Below are 24,754 nucleotides of genomic sequence, written 5' to 3'. Positions count from 1 at the left end.
CACTGCGAGCTTGTTGTTCTGTTTGTGAGGAACTAACAGGGGGACAGAGGAACTCCCTGAAGCCCGGAGGGAATGGTGGGCAAAGCTTAACACGGCGGAGTTCTTGGCCGAGGAAGACTGCCTCCTGCCAAACTAGCGATGTATTTCAAGCTACGGGACACCACAGGAAGCATCTCGTGTTTTGATCTCCCCTTTTTTTTTTGTAATCCGCTTGTGTGCAAAAAAGCTAACTCGGTGACTCGCGTCATGAACTTGAACGCAAGCTACAGCATAATTTGATCTGTTAACTGACTCATCAGCACCTCGTACATTTGGGAGTTCCAACGTACGATTGCCTTTTAATGGAAGTCATTTCTACTTTTCCCTGCAAAGCTTCTTTGAATGTTTGCAACTGATCATCAGGTCACTAATGTCGTTCAGTGATTAAATGTGCACTAATCCCGACATAGAATTCCCCCTTTACCGTGTTCAAAATATTAAAATTAACAAAAAGTAAAAAAATCCAACTACCGATTAACAGCAGGGTAAGAATACGCAAAATTCGACCAAACTACTTAAACTCTGAAAGCACGGTTTGCATATATCTGCTACTAGAAGGTCCGCCCGTCACCTTTAGCTGCCGCACAATCTACTATCGGTGAAGTTGTCTCCTGGCGGCGGGGAGGACAAGGCGAGTTTTCTTGTTTCCGCAACTTCTGATTTAATCCAATAAACAAACTATAAAAACGTACATTGAAGCATGGATTTATTTTCGTTGATGCTGTGCTTACAGGTCGTGGTAGCGCTGCCCCCAAGTAGTCAAAAAGATTCAACTATTGCACATACAACTACACTAGGAGAATTCTGTCAAATGCATACAAATGACCAACATGCAGATACAAACTAAATGTGTTTTGGGGGGTTTATAACTAAAGTTAGATGTCCTTTCCTGGTTTTGGAATTTAACCTCTGCTTCAGATAGTTTTAGGATTTATAGTTTGTTTGTTTTTCTTTTGATTTACCGGCCTTTGTTGATTTTCATATGCGTGAAGGAAGTTGGGGAAAAGGCTGATGCTACTGTTGGCAAACTAAATGTGTTAACAGTTTTGTTTGAGAATTAATTATTAAAAATGGTAATTGGGTAGAGTTACCTGCCAGTGTAGATTAAAGCAATAAGTAAAGAGAGAGGGACTGTTTGCTTTGATTCTAGAAAAGTTCAAAGGCATCGAAAATCCCTCCAAAGCGGCTCTGATAAAATACCCCACAGCGAGAGAAAGGGAGAGAAAATACATATTTTCATCATTCCTTTATTTCATGAATAAAGCCCGTCTGTGAAGCGGTGAACTGTCCAGAAAGGTTTTTCTGTCTTGTGAATTTTGCATGCTGGGATTGGCCCCAGGCTTTTTTTGGCAGGTCCTTTACATTTCTAAGTAGCCTTCAGTATAAGGAAATGCACCGACTTGTTCAGTACTTGGGTCTTAGACATTGCGCTGAGAATAGACGTCGTTTTTAGGACGATGTCACTCTGCTCGAAATTTCGTGACATCAACATGAGACAACTAAATATTTGGAGCAAACGAGCCGCACCAATGGAACAATGTTTCAAGTCTAAATAAACTACGAAGTCTAACCAGTAGATGCATTGAGATTAGGACGTCGGTAGAGCAGTCTATACGTATCACCAGGTTAATATGGGTGGTTCTTACAGTATCCTTGTCCACAGCTGATTTATACAGCTTCTCACACGGTTCATTAAATCCCTGCTGCCTGCGATTTGAGTGCCAGGTCAGAGCACAGTGCCATTACCCACTGCTGTCCACTGGGTTTACCTTCTTTACATCATGTACACATGATACCGGGATGCTACTCATAAACCACATGTTACACTTCTACACACATCAGACTGGTCAGTTATACCGTGAACTGTATACTTCCTGTTCATGTGGGAAACGCTCAATAAGACTCATCAATTCTGTGCCCGTCATCCAACTTAGTTTATTAAATCTTATTTTTGTTCTGTAGCTAAAGTGGCGTTTCATGTTTTGTTCTTGAAATTCAAAACAGAACCACCGCTGTTGTCTCACATCAGTTACAAAAAGATGTGACCATTTGTGAAGAGAGATACAGCCGAATTATGGATCAAGTCAGATTGATGCCATCATAAAGGACTAAATGGCTTCACCAAACATTGTTTCCCTGCCTTGGCAAAAAAATGTCTTACACTTGATGAACATGTTTTTATTTTCTCTTGCCCCAATCTGCTCATGCAAACTTCTATTTGCCAGTAAAAATATAAACAAAACCTGTGAATTTGGCCTAAATTCTTAAAAGATATCATTTCCAAATTCAACAGATTGTGCTTTAAATCAGTTCATGGATATGAATTACTTGTTTTTCCCATAAGATGTGAAAAAGAAAATCCCACATGTAAACAGTTTGGAATCTGCCTTCCTCCGTCTCTGTGGTATATAAGGCCACGGTAGCATTTTCTTTGACATCCTGTGTGTACATATATATATTACTTCGACTTGACTTGGTCACCTTTACACTTGAGTGGATTGAAGGTAGCTGGTGAAAATGGCTGTGGACTTTTGATCCTTCACGTTTTCAGAAGCATTTTCTTGGTCGGGGGCACTCCCTGTCCGCCGACAGGAAATATATCAACTATTTCCATTTAGTGACCCTGTATACTTTTCAGATTCTGGAGACTGTTAGTCCTGCACATAGCTTTCTGAAATGTGTAAACCATTCAAAAACAGTCCAAAAGACTGCAAATGGTTTGACTTTGGAAAATCTAACTAAGTGGCTATTTCAGTATCTGTCCATCTGTCCTGATATTCTGCAATAATATTCTGCTGTTTCAGGTAATGACAACCCTCTCTCCTACAAAATGGCGTTCCCATACAACAAAAATGCACTGAGTAATTAAATTGAAACTTTAAACATGGACATATGGCCAACACAAGAGATGTCAACTCTTGGATATCGTTTGTTCAGAAGTGGCTCTGAAGCGTTTGACCTCCTTTCTGGTTCAGAGACAAGTTGTGTTTTGGAGCCCTTTGTTGTACGTAGAGTTTTCTCCAGATGATTGATGGTGCTGTTGACCGATCTGTCTGTGCTGCAGAAATCTAACTGCTGTGACAAGAGAGATAAACTCCCTCTACTGGTTCAGCATAAAGAACATGTGTTTTTATTCTGTTGAAACCAAAAACATTTTTGAGGTTTCGACAATTCCTGAAACTCCTCTTCCTCAGTCTCACCCCTTCTTAAAGTTAAACACTGTACGCGTTGACAGCACAAGGTGAACAATCACACATTTTCCCTGAACTGCTTAGCGTTCATTTTTCCGCCAGGATCGAGAACAGCAAACGTCTCTCCAGCCCTCTCTACACCTGAAGAATAAAAACAATTAAAAAACATGTGCACACACACGCACGCACCAAAAAAAGCTGAGTAAGCATACCCTGAAATGGGTGACAGCGAGATAAGCCCGGGGCTTTGCCTTCACTGTCATTAGCAAAAACATGTACACTCATTCATGGACTAATGATATGCTGCAAGATCCATCTCCGCTTGCGCTTTCACCGGAAAATATCGAAGCGCATTCCACTTTTTTTTTTTTTACCTAAACGAATGGTTTGATGTCAACATGGGTGTTGTGGCTTTCTGTAAAAGCCTGCATCTCAAGTGGCAACACGGTTTCTGGGGTGAAGAAAGGGACTCTGGAGGGCATTTCAAAGACATCAATCTATTTCCACCGCTTAAAGGGGCCGGGGCAGGGTGGGGGTCCAGCTCCGAATCCCCCCCCCGAGGGCAGCGCGCAATCATCCCGTAGAGTGATTTCCCTCCCACTCTCACAAACTATACATAGTCATACGCAAATTCAACAAGGATTACATAAATGTTTCTGAATTCGAAAGCACTTCCCTTAGAAAAACAATTTTACAGTATGGCCCCACAACACAGCGCCTGACAGCTTGCAATAATAAGCTGCAGGAGAATATGGGAGCTGTTGTTTTAGCTTGTGCCTATCTGAGGGCACGCTAATATATTTTTAATGCATCCATCTGTGCATTAATGGGACATAATGATGCAAACAAAGGAAACAAATAAAGTGTGGACAATCACAGAGTTTGTGAAGACACGTTTATGGAAATGTATTTTTGTAAATGTCAGTTGTGCAAAACAGGAATACAATAAAGGAATATTATGGAAGAAAATGCGTAACCTGAGGTGGGAAGGAGAAAAGAAACAAAACAAAAACAAAATATTTTTGCCCGTACTCGAAAGGCAGTAATTAGGAATCCTTGCTTTTCTATTCCATTTGATCCAGTCTGCAGTAGCTGCTGTAATTTGTCAAGTCCTGCACTGTATTGACCGTTATAAATACAAACGCACGTGCCTTTTAGCAAAGGAAAAAAATCATTTTAATGATAAACCTGTCAGCCCTGCAGGGATTCAAAGACACAAACAAGAATGCACTCAGTAGAGTGAAGGAAAGGCATACAAATCACTCCAGTTAGCCAGCAATTCTCACAAGCAGAAGTTTGGTTGGATAGATGACAGTCAGGGGTGATGTAAGACCATTAGTCTGAAGGTGGCACCAGGGGAAATGTCAGTGGGTCTCCATAATAATAGGAAGGTGAAAAAGAAAAGAAAAACATATCTGCACATTCAAATGTTTTAAGGTGCAAAGAGAGAACTCGTGCATTATTCAAATACATGTGTGAAATGTCAGGAATAGAGGCATAGAGGATGAGGTACTGTACATTATTTTACCTTATTTCTGTTTTCAACAAATCCTCTGAAGAGACGTAAATGCACCCACAGCCTCAGACAACATGTAATACAATGGCATTGTCTAAAAAGACCTTTAATAAAATAAATCCTTCAAGGACATGGCCATGAGCAAAAACACTCGATAACAAATAAGTTGAAGGTTTGTAGATGTTTCCTTCCTTTCTCTCAGCTTTTATTATTTAGCAAGTTTTCATGTTTTTCCCCAACCTTAAACTCCTGTACTTGAATTACATAATTATTACCATGGATACCTTAATTGTGCTTTAGTTGCCACAAGTGGAATACTGTGTACACACCAGGGCTGGGCGACATGGAGGAAATCAAATATCACAACACGACTTTTGATAATTAATCATCAGTATTCAGCATTAATACTGATGATTAATTATCAAAAATCGTATTGAATAGCAAATATTTTGTAAAGGCACTAATGGTCAACCATACAATATCAAGTTATTCACTGTATCTAGCAAGCCAAATTTAAACAGATGTTCGTTGTGATTTATTGCAACGAAAGGATCAAAAGGATGCCGAAATCTTCACGTCATGACGCTGATTAATAAAAAGTCAGAATTTATGCGTCGTCAGGTCTGTCCATAAGACGACATCGGATCGGCGCTAGGCTATGCTAACATTGCAGCTGCTACATCAACACTCAAAATAACGTCATCCAACCTTCTGTTTAGGAGAAACGGTTGCATGGATGAGATTGAATGACGATGAAATTTCAGCAAATGTTCAGAAAATGCATTTGGAGATTTTGATTGATGTAGAAAAAAAAGAATAACTCATTTGACTGTTGTGCAGCACACTTTCCACCTCAACAGTAACTGTACAGTACACACACACACACACACACACACACAGTCATACACTCTGCTGTGACAGGCAGTATTCGTGCAGGCAGGAGTAAGGGCCATAAACAAACACGACTGTATCTACTGTATCCGTCACTTCTCAGCTTTCCTAAATCTACTTCTTGCCCTGTAAGCACCATTATTGCCAAGCCAGCAACTGTTTCACCAGATCTGGTAACTTTTCAGACTCCATTTAGTGACTAAACGCCTCACAAGAGCCAAGAAACAAATCTGATGACATTTTCAGTTGGCATCAGCTACTTTTCCTACCCTGGCTCGTAGATCTCCAGCTCACATAACTGCAGCTCACATAACTGCTGCTGGCTCACATAACATGTTGGTTATGTGAGTTGCCAGATTTGGTCGATCAATCAGCAGCGTGGCTGAAACATGAATGAGCTGCTCGCGCAAAAGCAGCAGGAGGGAAAACCCTGAGGTTATGGGTCTTGAGGAGGATGATAACCGAGTTGTCTTTGAGCTTTTTCATGAGCTGAGAAGTTTGCAGCACATACAAGATATTCAGCTGCTAAACACTACACTCTATTCCACGATGGCATGGCATTGTGCTGAACGCCCTCTCTGTGTCCTCGTGATCTCTGAACTTAAGTTTACTTTCTATCTAAAGTTTAGTTGTAGACAAATCTTCTAGCTGTGTGAATAATGTGATTTTGATCTTGTATGTAATCTTTTGGCTGGTAAAGATGAGACGCATACTGTATGTCAGCCAGTGGTGGGATGTAAATAAGGACATTTACTCAAGTAGTGCTCTACATTTTTGAAGTACTGTATACCTCTACTCTACTACAATTGAGAAGGAATTATTGTGCTTTTTATTCCACAGACAATATTTGACACCTTTAGTTACTTTACAGATTAAGATTTTCACGTCCCAAATATTGGAACTTTTAAAAAAAAGAATTTGCTTTTTAAAAAATGGAATAATGCCACACACAAAAAAACATTACATTTAAGTAACATCTCTGCATTGAAAAAGTGAATTAAGTAAAATGATTGAGTAACAGTACATTTACAATTGTGTACAGTGAACTGAAAACTAGGTTTTTAATATTGTTAAAGTCATTATTTTAAAAATAAGTGTATCTGGTATTGGATGTGGTTTTGTATTAAAACTGCCAGAACCTTTAGAATTACCAGAAAAGTATTTTCAGTTTCACCTGCTGAGCAAACTGTGATCCCCGCTGTGTTGCATCAATGCAATGAAAGGGCTGCACTGAAACCTTATCAGAGCTGTCTTAGGATGATGTGATCCTCTGTCGAGCTCTGGAAAGCCTTTTATCACTCGCCCCTCCACAGATGGGTCAGTGCTGCCGGAACCAGGAGGGATTCAGTTAAGAGGCTTCAGGTCTTACTTGCTGACATTCAGTAGGTGCATCCTTTTATCAATTTGCATTACAAAGAGCACTGGCTTACCAGTATTATTCAGTTTATGGGCATCGGTACATGAAACAGTGAAAGACTGTCCTGACCAGACAAATTACAGTTGTGTTCAGCAAACAAGTTGTGAACACAAATTTGACCTTCTACCTTTTCTGTTAGTTTGTAGTGACGGGCGGATCACAGATGGTACAAAGTGGACCTAGTCCGCATAACGCCACATTGGTTTGTGGACTGCCGTTTTGAAGCCTTGAGTTCAACAGTTTGGCCTACGCCATCTTGGTTTTTGACCTTCGCCATCTTCGTCAGCTTTTTGGAACCAGGATAGCTCGGAGTCGAGCATGATCAAACGCTGAATAAGACATTTTTATGCAACCAAAATTTTTACAATGCATTTGTCATGAACTGAAAACACACTGGAAAGGATCAAAGTTCTAAGACGAACTCACAGACAACTCCCAGACCGGACACCGCTGTGGTAGCGACCTGTCGATCACAAGGTAGCCACGCCCTGCTTTATGGTCCACTTGGCTCTAAATGGGACCATCATTTATTAAATGAACATCATGCTGTATTAAAGAGATTGAGACCATAAATCTATATTTACAATGTTTACTGAGCTAAAAAGTCAAGCGAGTCTTTTTCTCATTGACTGTAAAATCTGACTTCTTTTTGCAATCAGAGCAGTCCCCCCCCCCCCCCCCCCCCCCCCGTGTGGAGGTAGCCATGTTTACAAGGGTAAATGTATGTCGAACCTCCCGAGTTTTGATACATTTAGCACGTTAGACAGTTAGCGCTGCCCGTCCCACAAAACATCTCTTTAATGCATTACCAGTCACCAGCTATAAGTTTACATGGAGAAATATAAAATATTAATATCAGCATCCCGCTTGTATGTAGGGCAAGCTAAGTCAGTTCAGTAAGTTACAGGAATGTGGTTTGACTGCAGTGATTTGCTGTTCTTCCTGCTACCAGACGTCCCAGTTCGAGAGAACAGTTAGAATGGTCTAGTGCAGTGGGTGGAGCTGCCAGGCTGTATCAATCTGTTAATGTATTGGTTGTCACGCTTCCTATGTTTTAAGCATCAAAAGCAGCAGGCAGCCTGAGCAGTACCCTACAATAACAGCGGTTGGAAATTGAAAAGATTTGTTCGTTCATTTTTGCCCATAAGTGTCAAAGTTGTTTGCAACAGCTACTTAAAAATCCAGTTATGGACCAACATTACTTTATTTTAGTTCTCCATCCCGCAACTTTACTGTTTTTGTTATACTCAGAATTAATGCTCATGTTGCTCTGCTGGATTAATTCAGATTTTAACAAAAACAGTAAAGTTGCAGGACGGGGAACTACGATAAAGAACTGAAAGACACCACCAGGAAGATATTTCTTTTACTCAATACATCATTTTTGGATTAGTCACATGGGTTGTTTTGGAGGATTTACTGGAAAGACCACCATCTATCTACAAGCTCTTAATCCCTTACTACGTATTGACTAAGTAATATACTGTATGTACTCAACAACATCAGTATAAATACTAGATCTGCATGATCTCTGAGTGTGCTGTTGATGGAGATTCTTGATCGTCAATAAGCTCTTAGGAAACTTAAGAGGCACACACACTCCTGCAAAAGAAATGTAAAAACAAATTGCTGAAGGTAGTGAAACCGCTTCAGCATGATCTGATAAAAAAAAGAACTCTGGTTTAATCTTTGTAAAACCATTTAGCTTTCTCCTTCTTTAATTTAATTGGCAGTGAAATTCCAAGGTTGCAGTTTGATTGTCATGATTGGCACACGTTTAGCACCGTGTTGGTACAAAACAGAGAAGTACTTACTTCATCAACCTATAATACAACAATGAAGGAACAAATTACATCTCTCTCTGAAACCAGTGGTAGCATAGCTTTTATTAACCAATGGGGTTAGTGTGTCTTGCTCAAGGACACTTAAGCAAGGATCTATAGGACGACTGATTGTTGTGTGACTTGCCAGGAAACAACTCCTCGCAAACCAGTAGTTTGTGCCGCAAGGATGATGAAGTCTTAAGATAACACTCCTCTCAAACTGCTGGTTTCCGACATAATTAACATGTTGACCCCTACGGTGGAGCTAATACGCGTTCATCTTGCACTCATTTGTTTCTAAACCAGTCTGCCGTGTGTGGGTAATGTGCATATGCTGCATTCCTCCCAACTGGGAGATGTGATGCAGACAGAGAACTAGCACTGTTAAGTCAATGTACTGTATACAGTAGACTGAGTAGATGAAGGTAAGACTGCGTAAAACAGTTTAGACTTCCCGCAAAATATAATCTATTCTTTCTGCTGCTGTGAGTTTCCATCTCACAGAAAAGCGGAGGAAACAGACTTCAGTCATATAACACATGAGTGCATTATGGCTGTAGATTTCAATTGGAATGTCACTTGTGAGTTCAACTTTTCTTATAGTATCTATTACTAATTACTCATCCAAATAATCAGTTTGAACTGGGTTAGCATTAAATAATTAAAAAGCATAATCCTACAATGAAAGAATCTTCAAAAATCATATTTTATTATATGAAGCAGCAACATGAAAGGACTATTTTCATTTAATAGGAGTCCCTCTAAAAGCATTTTCAAATTAAGATAAACCAGGATGTTTTATGGGTAATGCAAAGGCAAAAATACGTACCTAGTGTTATCTCCCGCTGAAAGCTCTTCTCGCTAAGATTCCCTTGGACTGCAATGTGCTGGGTCTGCATTTTTCTTGATTTAGGCCCAGCTTATCTTAAGCTTATAGAGATGTCAGCAAAACCCCCCTTTTAATAGTGCAAGGCTCTTAATTCATTACCAAATGTAAACTTCACTGCAGAGGAGAGCAGGATGGGCTGGGGGGTAAATTGGAGGGTGTATTCTACTCAACTAATTACTCTGTAAATTCAAGCCCCCCTTGGGAGAAGGAAGAAAAGAAGGGGGGAAAAAACAAAACCCTCAGACGTTTCTCTCTCTAAAGGGTGTAATCTAACAAAATAAATTCATGGAATGAAAGAAAAGTCTGTCACCGTCCATCCAAAAACGAGACCAATTATACGCAGTTAGCAAAGACGAGCGGCGTTGTGCATACGCATCCAACCAAACATCAGCTATCAAAAGACGGTGCCTGCTGACAGCTTTATTGCTCAACGGCGGGGAAATATCCAGCTACCTGCCTGCGACGACTGCGATGATGAAACCCTTTGAGGCAGAGCCGTCACCCTGTCGGGCTAAAGGCTGATGTGGGCGAGGACAGAAATCCTGGCAAACTGGTCATTTAACAGCAGACACCACAGAGCCGGAGGATAAGCCGGACCAAGTGGCGCTCCCGTCTCCGGCTCTCATCCACCCTCTTATCTTGTCCAAGGAGACGGATTTCACGGTCAAGCCGGTGACCCGTCGACTGTCCGAGCTGTCAAGCTGCTCACCTCACACACTTACACAATCGCCTACACATTTTGTACATCAGTCTCACAGTTTGCTTAATGGGATGCTTTCGGTGGCACTTAAAGGCCTCGTGAAAAGGAGACTTTGTCTAACCAGAAAACAGTGAATCTTTTAAGGAATACCCAGCTGAAAATCTATATTTTTGGTATATTGAAAAAAACCTATGTATGCTTTAAAAGCCGTTTCTGAAAAGCTTGTATTTATGCCCTTTTTGTGGAGAATGGCAGCTGTTGTCTGCTTGGGTTCACAGTCATCATCATGGCTTAAAATAAGTAGGTTTGTTACATTATTGAAGTTGTGGATCTAAATTAAAATAAGTCAACGTTGACTTTTGGTTTCACAGGGGACACAGACGTTTCCCTCCAAACACATTGGACAATGCAGTTTCGTCGCATGGGAACGTCATTTTTGGGAGACCAGGCTGGACTGATGACTGATTTTTTGAATAACCTTGTAAAGCTCTAAAGAGCTCAAATTTGTATGTAACCCTGGACCAATCCAAAGCAAAGAAAAAATAGAGGTTTCTGAACATTTGATTGTGAGTAATAGAGTTGAGCCTCTCTCGACATGCCATTCGTAGAAAGGAAAGAGTCAACACGAACATTGCATGTTACGATTGCTCACTCTGCTCATCTGTAGGTGGTAATGTGTGGAAAAATCTTTGCCTGTGTAGGCAGTGACCTATCAATGTGGCATATGTCTGCATTATGCATGGGTACATAAATATACATATATTACATGCACAAATAATAGAATGTAGTACACACGTTAGAGAAACATAGAGAGAGTGAAACAGAGAGAAGCAGAAAAACAGAGGGAGAGAGAAAGAGAGAGAGACAGACAGGATCTTGGTATCAGCGCAGCAGCAGAAAACAGCTTATTCACGTACACAATGAGCATTTGGTGACGGCACACCAAGATAAAGAAAAAAACGGAGACATCTTGGTGTTATCACACAAATTAGAAACAGCTTATTCACTTTTACAAAATGCGCAAAAGCGCACCCACACACAGTAAGCGTCTGGCGACGGTGAACCAGGATAAAGAAAATAGAGAGATGAATCCTGGTGTCGGCGCACCAGTAGAAAACAGCTTATGTACTCCTACAAAATGTGCAAAGGCCTGCCCACACCAAATGAGCATCTGGTGACGGTGCACCAGGATATAGAAAACATCAGACAACAAACACAAAGCCAAAAGAGGGTTAAAGAAGTAAAATGAATAAATATAGTTATTAGGGTGGTTACAAATGCCTTTTTCTATATTTGAAGCTGCTATTTAGCTTTTCAAATGAGGCTTCTCTCGCCATATTTTATGATGTTATCACTCTAAACTAAAAGAGGATTTTGCATTATTGTGGTCATTCAGTATAAATGTAATTTGTGGTGCTGTGAGAGCGCGCCACTAAACCACCTATGTGGGCGGGAAGCAGTAGAGCTTTTTGACCGCAGTGAAAAAGTAGTTTTTGAAAGGCTAAATGCCAACAAATCTGGATAGCAGAAGAATGTCTTGTTAAGATTAAAACAAGAATGAAAATTGGAAATGATTGCATAAATATTGTTTCTATTCGTTTTTACTTTTGGACTGAGGACTGAGATAATTACAGCAAGAAGGACTTGCTGTGTGTGTGTGTGTGTGTGTGTGTGGGGGGGGGGGGGGGGGGGGGGGCGAGAGAAGGTAGTTCTAGGCCTACAATTGCACGCAATGTTTCTGTCAGTTAAAACAAATTTGAACGTCAACGTTATGAATGAAGCTTTCAACTATTCCATACAGCATTATTATTTATTTATATATTTTTAAAATAGTATTTGTTGACTATCCCTCTAGACAAAGACTTCTACAAGGATGTTCTTGTTAACGCCCTCCTTGTCAGATGTATTCCTCAGGTTCAGAAGTCACTCCGATGGAAATATGAGCAGACAGACAGTTTTGTTCCATCCTGTCCTCTCCACGGACGCGGTGGTAGAAGTTCTAGTTTAACACCACCTTTTAAAAGTTGTGTGGCCTCCGATCAGTCTCCTACAGACAAAAGTGTGTCAAAAAAAAGTACCGGTGACGTGCATTGGACTGTTTGTTAACAGTTTAATCAGAGTTTAATCTACTCAGATCAAAGAATTTTGCAAATCTGGACAGGCTCTTCAATTTGATGTCTCTTTTATCTCACTCGGGCTGTTGATACACCTCGATATCGAGGCTTGTTTGTAATATCCGTTGTCTCGTCCACTTCCACTGCAACAATAATGCTGCTTGTATGTCACTTTTTTATCACTCTTTCAATTAAATGTTTCTGAATCTGATTCAAATCTCTGGTAAACACAGTGAGGAGCTTAAATGTGTCGTATCCCCCCACAAGTTATGTCTTGCTTGTCAAGGTAACTTAACAGGTTACATCGATTCGGCTTCTTTTTTTTTTAAATGTTGATCCGTTTTCCTTTACCTTAGCATTGTGCGCGCTTGAATGGAGCCTGCGCTGCTCATCCATGGCCGCGTCAATGCGACTCTTGCCGTAGGTTTTCAAGGCCATCTGAGAGTGGACGTGGACTGTGGATTATCCACGCTTCAGCAGAGCTCTTGGTAAATTGTTCAGGTCACATTTCACAAAACACTCAAATTTATCACAAAACACATTTCACAAAACATTTCACAAAACATTTCACAAAACATTTGGCAAAACATTTTACAAAACACAAGGACGGGCCTGGACGGCCCTGTATTAATAAGAAACAGGATTTGTGGTTGGCAAGGTGCCTTCATGTTTCACCCTGGGTTTTCTCATTCCTAAAATTGTGGTTCACCTTGTACCTTTCATCACCGTGGTAAAGTATGCTGCACATCTAACCTGGGCCCTGATCCAGAAAGCAGGATTAGTAAAAACTAACCTTGAGTTGAGGGAAACTCCAGAAAGAGAGGTAGCCATAGACGTTGCTTCATATCCTCATTGATTCATCAGAACGCGTATCAGTTTTACTGTATGTCCCGATCTAAATCCTGGATATTGTGTTTGTTTGCTGAAAAAAATGACTGCTTTTATTTACTGTCAGTCATTTTTTTTTTTGCCCCATTCAAATATTACAGAGCGTCAAGTCACCTTCAGCTCAGAATGAAAACCTCTGCATGTCCTTTTATTTGCAAGTGGAACTTCTTTTTTCATACGGATATGCAACACTGGGACTCTGTGCACACTGTGAATGTCAGCTGATGTCAGGTGTCACTGATAGAACATAATTCCTGTAATACTGCAGGAACATGGTGCAGCTGCAGAATGTAGTTTTAGAGTGAGTTTTTTTTAAGCAGGCTGCTTAAATTCTGAACGTGTTTTTAATGTACCACATTTGTTGAAGTAGCTGAAATAAAGCCACTGCATGCTGTTGAGCCAAGATGTCTACAATTTCAAATCCACTGTATTTTAACATTTAAAGTCACCAAACACATTATTAGTGGATCAGATTGGGAGCTTACAATCATGTCTCTTATGTCTTTCATCTGTATATATTTTTGTTTTGTTTCATCTTCAGTTGCATTACATGCATTCATTTCACTGGATTAAAAATGGAGGCTCTGCCTTACCTGTTGCCATGGTGAATCTTGGAAAGGGAGCTCCGTTGATGGCTTTTTTTTTCATTCACCACGCACAAGCTTCACTCAGAGTGAACGAACTCAGAGATGCCTCAACAAACGCTGATCAGCTGTTCTGGAACCAAAAACTCACAGTTTCCCATTTCAGGGTTAGTAGAGTCTGCATGCTCTCTGAAACAGGGCCCTGGTCCGGAGCAGTGATATGTTCCTGGGATAATTACAGAAGTTGAAATCCAGACTAAAAGCAACACATTTTAAACGGCCAAATGCAGACAGGACCGCAAGCAAAAAAAACGGCGGACTATACTTGAATGAAAAAAGGCTTATAATATTACTGCCCCATCTAGAGCACGAGTAGTTCTGACTATATTTAAATGAGTGAATTCATTACATTTATGTGTTGCGCTGTTGTATTCTTATTGCGTGTCTGATAACATTTTATCTTTCAATTGCAACCCCGGCCGTGTGAAATGGACTTGTAAGTAGACTTTTGTAAGGCTGTACCTATAATAGTTGGAAGCATAATTCATAACATTGACATTCAAATTTGACAAAGATTAGGGTACACTAATATTATTGTGTTATTACTATTATACTACTTGTAGAATTAGATTCCAGTGGTGGTTCGGTAGGATTAGGTAACGTTTACAATAGCTCCAGAGCCAAAAGTCAAAATCTAATCTAAAAATATATATCTGAAGAAATATTGTTTATTTTATTTATTGGAGTTTAGCCTTTCAAAAACAACGTTTTCACTGTGCTCAAACAACTGTTTGCTGATGAGTCATAGATCGACTACACATTCAAAATGAAAATTAATTTCAGGATATGTGGACATTTAATTTTAGCATAGTTGAATACAAATTAAATTGTGCTTAGAAGGAATTATTTTCACCAGACATTATGACCGATGTGTGTGTGTGTGTCCGCTCATCTCTCTCGGGGGAAGAAGCAAGGGATGCATATTTTATCATCTGTAAGAATCAGACAATTTATATCATATACAACATATTCTTTCAACGTAAATTGTTTTGATGAGATTATAAATGTGTTTTTCTGTCGAAAGCCTGTAAATGAGTATTGAAAACGGTTCAACTCAGAACCGATGCGTCATCTGATCGGCTCTTTGATCGCAGCACCCTTAACCAAGCCTAGTACATTGTTTACAGGAATTGCTAATAGCTGATTTAGCATATCTTTAACAGGGCCAATTTGGCAAAATGTAAACTAATATAGGGGCACCATTGTCCCAATTTCGTCTCTTTGGATCAGTGACGTCGACTGTAAGAGTGTTCTGGTAAGAGTTGAGGTAGGATGAGCAGCAAACTGTGATGGACTGAGACCCTCGTCAATCAAACCTACCAAATAAATAAATAACCACCAACACACACGTTTTAAGAAACTTTGAAAACCCTACTTGTAAAGGAACATATCAATCAATCAATTTTATATGACAAAGGCAATCCTATAAGGTGGGCTACATTCCCTTTAAATATGTGCATTAATAATATTGTAAATAGGATCGGGTTGATAGCAAATACTCTCATCAAGGCCTGAGACTGCATCAGATTATGCAATCTGTTCCGCATCATCTCCAGATCCATCGTTTCTGTGGTATTTCAATGCAAGTCAATCACTGACAAATGTTAGCCGTGGGGGCCACTTCAAAAGTTGCGGGCAGAACACGAGGCAGCAGCTCAGCCGTGCAACGCTTGACCTCCTGAGACGAGTGCAACCCGTAAAAAAAAAACCAAATATCTGGCTGCTGCTTTGGCAGCGTGTCTGAGTCACAGCGTTGCCTTTTAGGACAATGTGTAACCTGCTTTTAGACAAATGAGTCCTGTTGTTGATCCATGAGGAAATAGGCAAACGGTGTACTGCTCTGCTGTTGAGATCTCTGACAAAAAGGCAGAACAAAGATAATATAAAATTCTGAAGATAAAGCTTCATATTACGCTACTGCTATGACAGCTTCTAACATGTACAAGATTAACATGAGCAGGGGAAAGTCATAAAATATGTCTAGCTAGTTAAGTAAGCCCCAAACAGCTTTTCAAATCTATCATCAAAGTCTGGGACGCATTGTAAAAAAAGTCAAAAAAAGATATTGTCTGCTGTGTTAATTAAATGCACCGTCTTCAATAATAGATGGTTGCAGAGTGCACATGGTTACTGTCGTTAAAAAAGACTGCGTCTCAACGGACACGTCCTCTTGTGCAAAGACATCACAAGATTTATTTCTTAGAGAGTATACTTTCTTTGCCATATTTTAGGAATCATCAGAAATCATGACATTAACCCAAATACAATGAAGCTGGTATCCAATAGCGGGACAACAAGTGGAACCATGAGAGATAAACTGATGCAGAGGGAGATATTTGGCCTGAAAAGATGAAACTCAGGCTACACATGACCACTCTCCATCCAGGGATGCAGACTATCTGAAATCCCTGCAGGAAAAGATTTACATGAAGCTGCAGAGAGCTCAAGATGATCTAGCGCAGCAGATCTCCTTCACCAAGAACCAAGCATGTCAGACTGGAGCAGACTAAGAGACAGTTGTTTGCAGTGGCTAAATCCATTTTGGTTTTGGAGAGCTAGCTGGAAAGTGAGAGGGCTCAGATGCTACAGAACGTTTCGAGCAAGATGGAGGAAGTTCTACGAAATCAGGGAGAGAAGAAAGATCCCCGGCCTACCATCAAGCCCAGCTAAGGGCCGAGGAACAAAGAGCGCAGGAACAGCAAGATCGCAGCAGCCCTCAAAGAGGCAGAACATCTGCTGAAGACTGAGCCTCTCTGCTTTCAGCGGGATTAAACCACCATCCAGGAGTGGAATTCAGAGCCTCCCGTTTGGCTCAACCGGACCAACAGAAAGCCAATTAAAGTAAGTCCATGGCTGCTCTAAAGGAGGCTGAGCAGCTGTTGGAGAGTCGTGGCAAAGAGCGGCAGGAGGACAAGTCGGCCCTCCTTCAGGCCACCGAAAAGCCCCAAGCAGGCTCTGCAGGAAAAACAGCAGGAGTGGAAGAAGGCCGGGAGCTCCACGAGGTCCCATCTGGAAGATCTCAACAACCAGATCACCAAAGAGCAGCAGAAGCGGTTCAGAGTTTAATGCCCAGCTAAAACTGGCCCATTGAAACACCCTCAGCTGCATAATCAATCCCCTCCTAAAAGTAGATACATAAAAGTGATGTCATGTTCGTTGGTCGGTTGTTGTCCAAAATTGCGATTTTTTTATCGCTGTGAAATACGCCGCTCTGCTGACTCGTCCATGTTTGCGATTGGACTCATGCTGCAAACATCGGATCTTTTTATGTGGGAGAGCTCAAAGCCAGATTGAGAAACCATCGCGGTTGTTAAGGTTGAATTAATGTTAATGTTTTGTGAAATGTTAATGTGTTTTTTTCCGTAATGTTGTTGTGTTTTGGCCCTCAGGTCGAGCCGCATTTTAGCCCTTCTGCTGGGTAAGTTCCCGCAGGTCGGTTGCTGGTGTACCATCAGCAACCACAGCTCTTCACAAGAGAAGTGTTGAAAATCTTTTTTCAGCAAGAATATCCACTCTGACCGCAACCGTTAAGCTATCGAGCTGCTCGGGCATACTGCTACCGCTACTTCATAGGGTGGGATTGAACTTCTTGCATTCAGGATCGGTATTTTTATGGGAGCAGGTTGCAAAAGGAGCATACTATACTATTGTTACTGGAGTACGCTGGCTGTAATCCTGAGACAAATTATAAATAATGAAAATGTCAAATTAAAAAAATACAATTTGTAAAATTATGAATTAGACATATGAAGAAATGATCAATAAACACAACTATCATGTAATTCCTTTTCAAGCTTTGGAGAGGTACTGCGTGCCCTGACCACACATCCCTGAAACTGCAAGTTAGAAAGTGAACAGGGACCCAACTGCAGTGTATTTTTGGTCTGCTTGTCGTGGGCGGGATGAGGAGTTTGTGTTCACTCTATATAATGATATTGCACACTGTGAAGGTAGAAAGACAGACTATAGCTGAACACTGTCAATAAAAGGATAGTTAAATGGATGGATTGAGTCTTTTTTATACAGATATAGAAATATGTCCGTATACATATATATACATATACTGTATATACATATCTATGTATGTATATGTAAGCATATACGTATATCAGTGGCGGGCCGTCAGGGCCTGCAATGCCTTCTCTGCTGGCCTAGACAGAATCACAAAGTTATAGCTATTTTATAATTTAATAATTTTTCATAAATACGCTACATGTATTATAATTCTTTTTCCCATTATCTTATTTTCTCATTGCACAGCTACTGTCTTCCTCAGTTGCTCTGCTTCCAGTGCAGCTTGTTTTAAGTAGAGCTTTTATCCAATCAGATTTCACCTCTGTGTCTCTAGGTAAGAAGAGAGGCCCCAGGCCTGCAGACTCTCACATGCATCCATGTGCAGTTTAAGTGAATGGGGACGATATTGTTGATTGTCATAGTCTTCAAACAATCAAATCTTTAGTTTGACATGTTGGGCGTATTCTTTGACGTCTCAGAGCCTGCTAGCTGGCCTAGCCATAAGTGATTGGTCAGTGGGCTAGCCTGACATGTTGGGCGGTGACAATCCCAAAATCTGCTGCTTCTGTCGAGCGGACATTTTCAGCCTCAAGCGCATTAAAACCTATTCAAGAAATACAACTAGGGAGGCTCGACTGTCTTCACTGGCGTCCATGAATCGAGAAGGACTTCTTACTGGAACTAAAACGCACGGATGTACTGAACAACCGTGGGATTAAACTCTTTGTCTTTAAATATGAACTCTGGTGACTTAACTGCTTTTGTTTGTACATCTGCAGTCGCTTTAATATGCTTGTTTATATATTATTATTTGTACAACTTGTTTTTATGAAGATGGATTTTTGTTTGGTTTAATATGTGATAGGAACTATTGTTACGTTCAATGTTGCTCTGGGGACACATTTAGCCGGTGCCAGTGTTGCCAACTTGGCGACTTTCACACTAAATCTGGCGACTTTCCGAACCCTCATGGCGACTTTTTTTTGTCAAAAGCTACTCGTGACAAATCTAGCGACTTTTTCTGGTGTTGTTGGAGACTTTTCTGGTGTTTTGACTCTGACGTGAAAGCACGTACCGTTCTACAGTGACTGCCGTGAACGAGCAGCGGGTGCTGCCGTGAGCCCCTCCGCCGCCCCAAAGCACTCACAGGCGGCTACTCTCACAGCAGCCTCACGCAGCAGTCAGAGAAGAGAGGAGAGGAGACACACTCTCGGCATATTCATGTATCTGCACTCTGCAGTTAATGTATTTATAGGTGTTGAGCTTCATTTTTACACGAAACAAATAATAACCGTAGCTGTGGCGTCATAATGAGGACAGCAATGAAGGCCCAGGTATAAAATGCACGGCTCGCCACTGACTTATATATACAATACATATATAAATATCATCATGCATTCTTTGGTATTCCAATACAAACCACGTACAATGTATGCAATTTGCTTTGAGTGTATCATCTCACATTTTCTTGTGGAGATTAATGGAAATGTTGAACAAGCCTCTGCTTGTTAATTGTTTCCCAAAAATAGATGCAAAGACAGCAGCAACAGGCACATACCGCTGGAATGCACTTATGTGTGAAGTGTGGCAAATACGGCATCTGAATAAATGAATCAACATACCAGTTAGTCTGTGGATCTTTCCACAAAAAAAACTTGAGAACATAATTCTGCTTTCGTCAAATGAGAAGCTGATGAGATTTAATGTGTGGAAAATTTAGTGTTGATTGCGCTAAACACTCTCGATCTCAAATAGCCATGAGAGAGAGAGTGAAATCAACAGGCTGGTCACACCTTCATTAAAGTTAACCTCTTGTGTTAATTGTGAATGAAATGCAAGATAATGGAAACCAACTAAATTCACTGATTTGTCAATCAGCAACTCTTCAACCGTGACTGCTCATATTTCTCTGCTTGTTAAGAATAAAACTATACAATAGTTTGTTTATTAAATTTGATTTAATGATGTTAAAATATAACTTCCAAACATGTCACAGCAGAAATAACCACATACCACATAAATGAACGTACTAAATAACGTGATCATGTTCTATAATGTATGCATATGAAATAATGTGTTTTCCATACACGCATATAAAGAGACAGTATACACATGATGCAACCTTCACGGCCCTCGCCTAAATAAGGAAAAACTCTCTCAGACAATCCATGTGACACAAAATAATCCATCAAATGTGAACATGTATGAAAAAGGATGGATCCAGGAGGATGTCGAGCAGCTGCCGGGTGTCGCCAATCAGCTAGAGCCTGCAGACACGCGACCTCCTCCCAATCACGGCACCTGGAGAGAGGACAGACACGAACGCACAGGAAAAAAAACTGAAGCATATCATTCGCACGGATAGGAGGATGAAACAACCACGCACAGAGGGAGAGAGAGACTATAGAGGCTGAATGTCCTGGAGGACGAAGATCCAGACATGGAATATATATGTGAGAGTGAGAGTGAGTGAGAGAGAGAGAGATGCGCAGCTATGCTTGTGGTGGGACACGAACAGAGGGTTATTGAGAATCAGTGGCTTTCAGAAAGTTAATATTATTCTTGTCGACAGGACTATAGGTTCATATTATACATTGAGACTGAGACCGACCCTGCCAGTCAGATAATAAAGGAATAAGGTTGAGAGTTATTTGGATTCAAGCATGGATTTTAAGGCCTCAACAGTATCAGATGACAGGAGAAGCCCCAGTGGCCTGCTGGGGACAGACAGAGCCCTGTATTCTGAGAGTGGGGAGTCCTGATCGGAGTATAAGGACATCAATTTTGTAAGTCATTAGAGGCACCTTCCATGGGGAGGGAGCCAATGAAGGAAAACTAAACCTGGCCTTGTATGGTCCAGTTCTAGTTAAGATGCCGATAGCTCGTCTGCAGTTTGTGCTGATGTACTGCATGTTGGTGGAAGCAGCGAGTGGATTAGAGAGAGTATTTGCATTGAAACAACACAGAGTGAGATCTTAATAATCCAATATGCCGTGGAACTAGCGGCAACCTACATACGGTTTAGCATGCACAGCCATTAGTATAGATCGGGTTGCTCCTCCTTGAATAACAAAGACCTCACTGCTATCCCATGACAGCCCGAGGAATCCATTTAATTGCCTTCCTTGTAATTTTTTTTCTCAATACACGCACAGACTGATAACAAAAGACGATTATATATAATATATATATATATATATATATATATATATATGGCTGACAAAGTACAGCTGACGTGGCTCAGGAGACGAGTAATGAATCCTTGAGTAAACGTATTTGTTCAACAAACAAGAGGGTCTTGCATTTCTTAAAGTTTAAAGTTACTTTTGTACACTTAGATGCCTTCGTCAGTGTACGGTGGTTTCTTAATAATGTGTGGGTATTGCACGGACGGAAATCCAACTATCCAGGAAATTTGAATTGCATTTAATAGTATGTAAACATTCAATTCTTAGGAGGAGGGAAAGTCTTATTCTCTTAAATCAAGTGGAAAAATCTGACAGTTTAGTAAGACTACTGCTGGGTATTAAACCTCTGTACTTTTTCTGGTACTGATTCAAATGTGTATCGTAGTATCCAGTCCTTAAAGCCAGCACCAAATGTCAAATTAGACATGACAGAAAAGTTCACATCAAATTTAGTGTTTAGCACAGAATTAATTAGTTTGCATTCTAATCACAACAATTATGACATTCCCATTAGCATCAGCTGTTATTTTCGTTTTCACAAACAATTCAGGATGCAGTGAATGATTATTATTATGAAGATTTGTCTGTATCTAGAAATTAACCAACTTGCTATAAACCAGTCAAGATAATGTTAAGATATGTGGCACTAGTCTTTCTTTTCCTGTCTTAGCCTCCCAGCTGTGGCCAGCTAACACAATGCATGTAATTCCAAAGAGAAAACGGCAGAAATTTGAATGCTAACCGAGACTACACGAGGCTCTACAGGTGGTAAGAAAATGTCCCAAAACATCAATCAGCAGTGTTGGTTACAAGCGCAGAAGCCCTTCAATCAAGTAGCGTTTGTGTTAGAAAAAGGGTTAGCACTGAATATAATTCCTGCTGTTTAACAAATGCACAAGTAAAAAAGCACATAACCTCTCTCATACTGGATATTAGTAATGCCAGTCTATATGAAAATCCTCCTCAAAATACACCAGTCGTCAGTAGGTCGCATGAGTGCAAAAAGCTCATATCAGATGACTGCAGGAGCAACGCTTCACTCAGAACACACTCCTCCCCTCTGGCCACAGATAGAGACATCTACTATATCTGAGGAGTTCTCAGCCACAAGTGCCTTAAACAGCCTGAAACTAACTTGTTGTGATGTTCTTGTTTGTTTGTACCCGTTTGTGGGTGTTACTTATTCTGAGCGTTGGACTGTATAGAGGACAATAAAGAATTAATCTCTACACCAATACAGGATTTAATAAGTATTATTAAGAGCTGCACAAGAGAAGAGTCACACCTGTTTGATATGTACGTATATATATATTATACTGTGTATATATATATATATATATATATATATATATATATATATATATATATATATATATATATATATATACACACACACACATATATTATGTATATGTTTTTTTTCTTGTGCAGCTGCTTGTTGGACATCCTTTTACATATGAGGATTTTTATTATGTGAAAGGAAAAATTTATTTTAGTAGAGAAAAGTTTTGAAAAGCATTGTATAAGTATTGGTTCTGAAACTAGGGTATGGTCGCTGCGCTAGTATTGAAACTTTCCAGTCCTAAGTAAGAATATTTCAACCTTTTATCAGTGCATATCAGCTTGTTTAAGTATTCACCAAACCAAGTCTTTCTTGATACTAGTGCAGCAACCTGCCTTATTCTCTCTAGAACACGTTGATTTATATTCTTACTGCACTGGTGCATTTTTCCCACTTCTTTAAAGAAAAGACTCTTAAGGAGTCCATTATAGCAAGGAAGGATTTGATGAACAAGGTGATTTTTGCGGCGGGGGGGGCTCAAAAGCAATTTGACGCAAGGAAACCATGGAGGAGCAGGGCTGAGGTGGAGACGCGGAGAGAGAATGGGAGGAAAACTGAGTGCAGCAGAGTGGAAACGGTTATTTTTTTTGTCGAAGCGCGTCAGTGTGGCAGCACGTGTTCGTAGTCACTGTTGCTGCCAACTCTTAGCTTTCTTAATTCTGCTCCCTGCAACTGATGCATTGGCACCAAACCAAATAGGGATTTCAGTCATCATGGCTTAGTGTGCGTCCTGCCATTATTGCTTTACAGACAGTGCAACCGTACAGAGTTCTGAGCGTCAGGGGAGCCGGCAGACTGAGTGAAGTTGATGAGTCGAAAACCAGCAAAGACACCATGCCTGATGTTGACTTTTAATTACAAGCTGCTTGTTAAGTGTAAATAGATCACGTACTGGAGGAGCGATGTGTGTCTCTCCTTACTGCAGTATTACCACCGATAACACCTCGTATGGTGATTCATAGTGCACGCAGAGTATGCCAGGCTGCTGAGAAGGGAAAAGGAGAGACGGGAGGAGGGGGGGAGGGAAGACTAAAGCGTTATCTCAGCTATAGGAGCAGAGATGCCTTGTCTCGAGTAAATTGCCAGCTGCTTCGAGGGAGAGTAGCTTGCGTGGAGGGGTGTGATGTGAAATCACTCCAGTGGTTTGCGGCCTGCAGGGAGCTGCGTGAGGACAGGAGCAGGGGGGGCAGTGAGCGATGAGTGGCAAACAAACAGTTCACTGAGTGACACGCAGCGTACACAGCATGGACAACCCAGGTTGGAGGTTAAAACAGCAGGAGCCGTGAACTCTCCGGGGTGGCAGGAGAATGAGCGAGAGAGAGAGGGAGTGCCACCATGTGTCAGACGTGTGTGTGTGTGTGTGTACTCCAGAGAGATGGGGGGGGAAAGGGAAGTGGAGGCAGATACTCAGTAGAAACAAAAAAAAGAAAAGAAAACACTATTTATTCTCTAATTACATGTAATATTGTTTGCTTGGTTGAAATTATTTCTATTTTGGGTATACGTGACTTATAACTATACATAATGACACGTAATCACAAACAGAAAAAGTAATGGAAAAAATATACAGATGACCTTGTGTGTATTTATTCTTTAAAACACTATTTTCTGTTTTCCACAGGGGAGAAAGAAGAAGCTTTGAGGAACACTTTAAGCTGAAGGTTATTGTCAGCATGTGCACACAATGACAGACGTGCTTCTGTTTGCTTTTTACCATGTTTACTATCTTAGTTTAGTGTGTTAGCGTGCCAACATTTGCAATAAACACAAAGTACAGCTGAGGCTGACGGGAATGTCAGTTAGACATGTAGACTTTTAGTCATAAACCAAAGTATCAAACTTCAATTTTGATGCGATGATGGCGCTATAGAGGAAAAGCCAAGAGATCACCAAGGTCATTGTGATTCATCCCCTGGGGGCCGTGAATGTCTGTAAAGCAAATGTTGTGCCAATTCATCCGGCAGATGTTGAGATACAGTATGTCAGAGGATAAGTGAATATGTCGACCTGCTGATGGTTCTTGATTAAACTTGTCCAATAGTTGTCGAGACATGTTGCCGAAACCAAAATGATTAGGAGATTCATATCACTTTATATA

General features: G+C 40.6%; 1 protein-coding gene across 1 annotated transcript in view; it reads right to left on the bottom strand.

Moving 5' to 3' along the window:
- Window positions 1–13,018, bottom strand: part of lrrtm4l1 (leucine rich repeat transmembrane neuronal 4 like 1) — a 114,419-nt gene extending 101,401 nt beyond the window's left edge. The window contains exon 1 of the mRNA XM_076079460.1: window positions 12,932–13,018. Within this exon, the coding sequence (XP_075935575.1) occupies window positions 12,932–13,018 (87 nt within the window). The remainder of the gene's footprint in view (window positions 1–12,931) is intronic.
- Window positions 13,019–24,754: the final 11,736 nt, after the last annotated feature.

The sequence above is a fragment of the Anarhichas minor genome, unplaced genomic scaffold (assembly GCF_050575085.1).
Source record: "Anarhichas minor isolate MPS153535 unplaced genomic scaffold, ASM5057508v1 ptg000073l, whole genome shotgun sequence".
Taxonomy (NCBI): domain Eukaryota; kingdom Metazoa; phylum Chordata; class Actinopteri; order Perciformes; family Anarhichadidae; genus Anarhichas; species Anarhichas minor.
The sequence above is the reverse complement of the archived record's forward strand: the minus strand, read 5'-3'. Positions and strand labels throughout refer to the sequence as shown.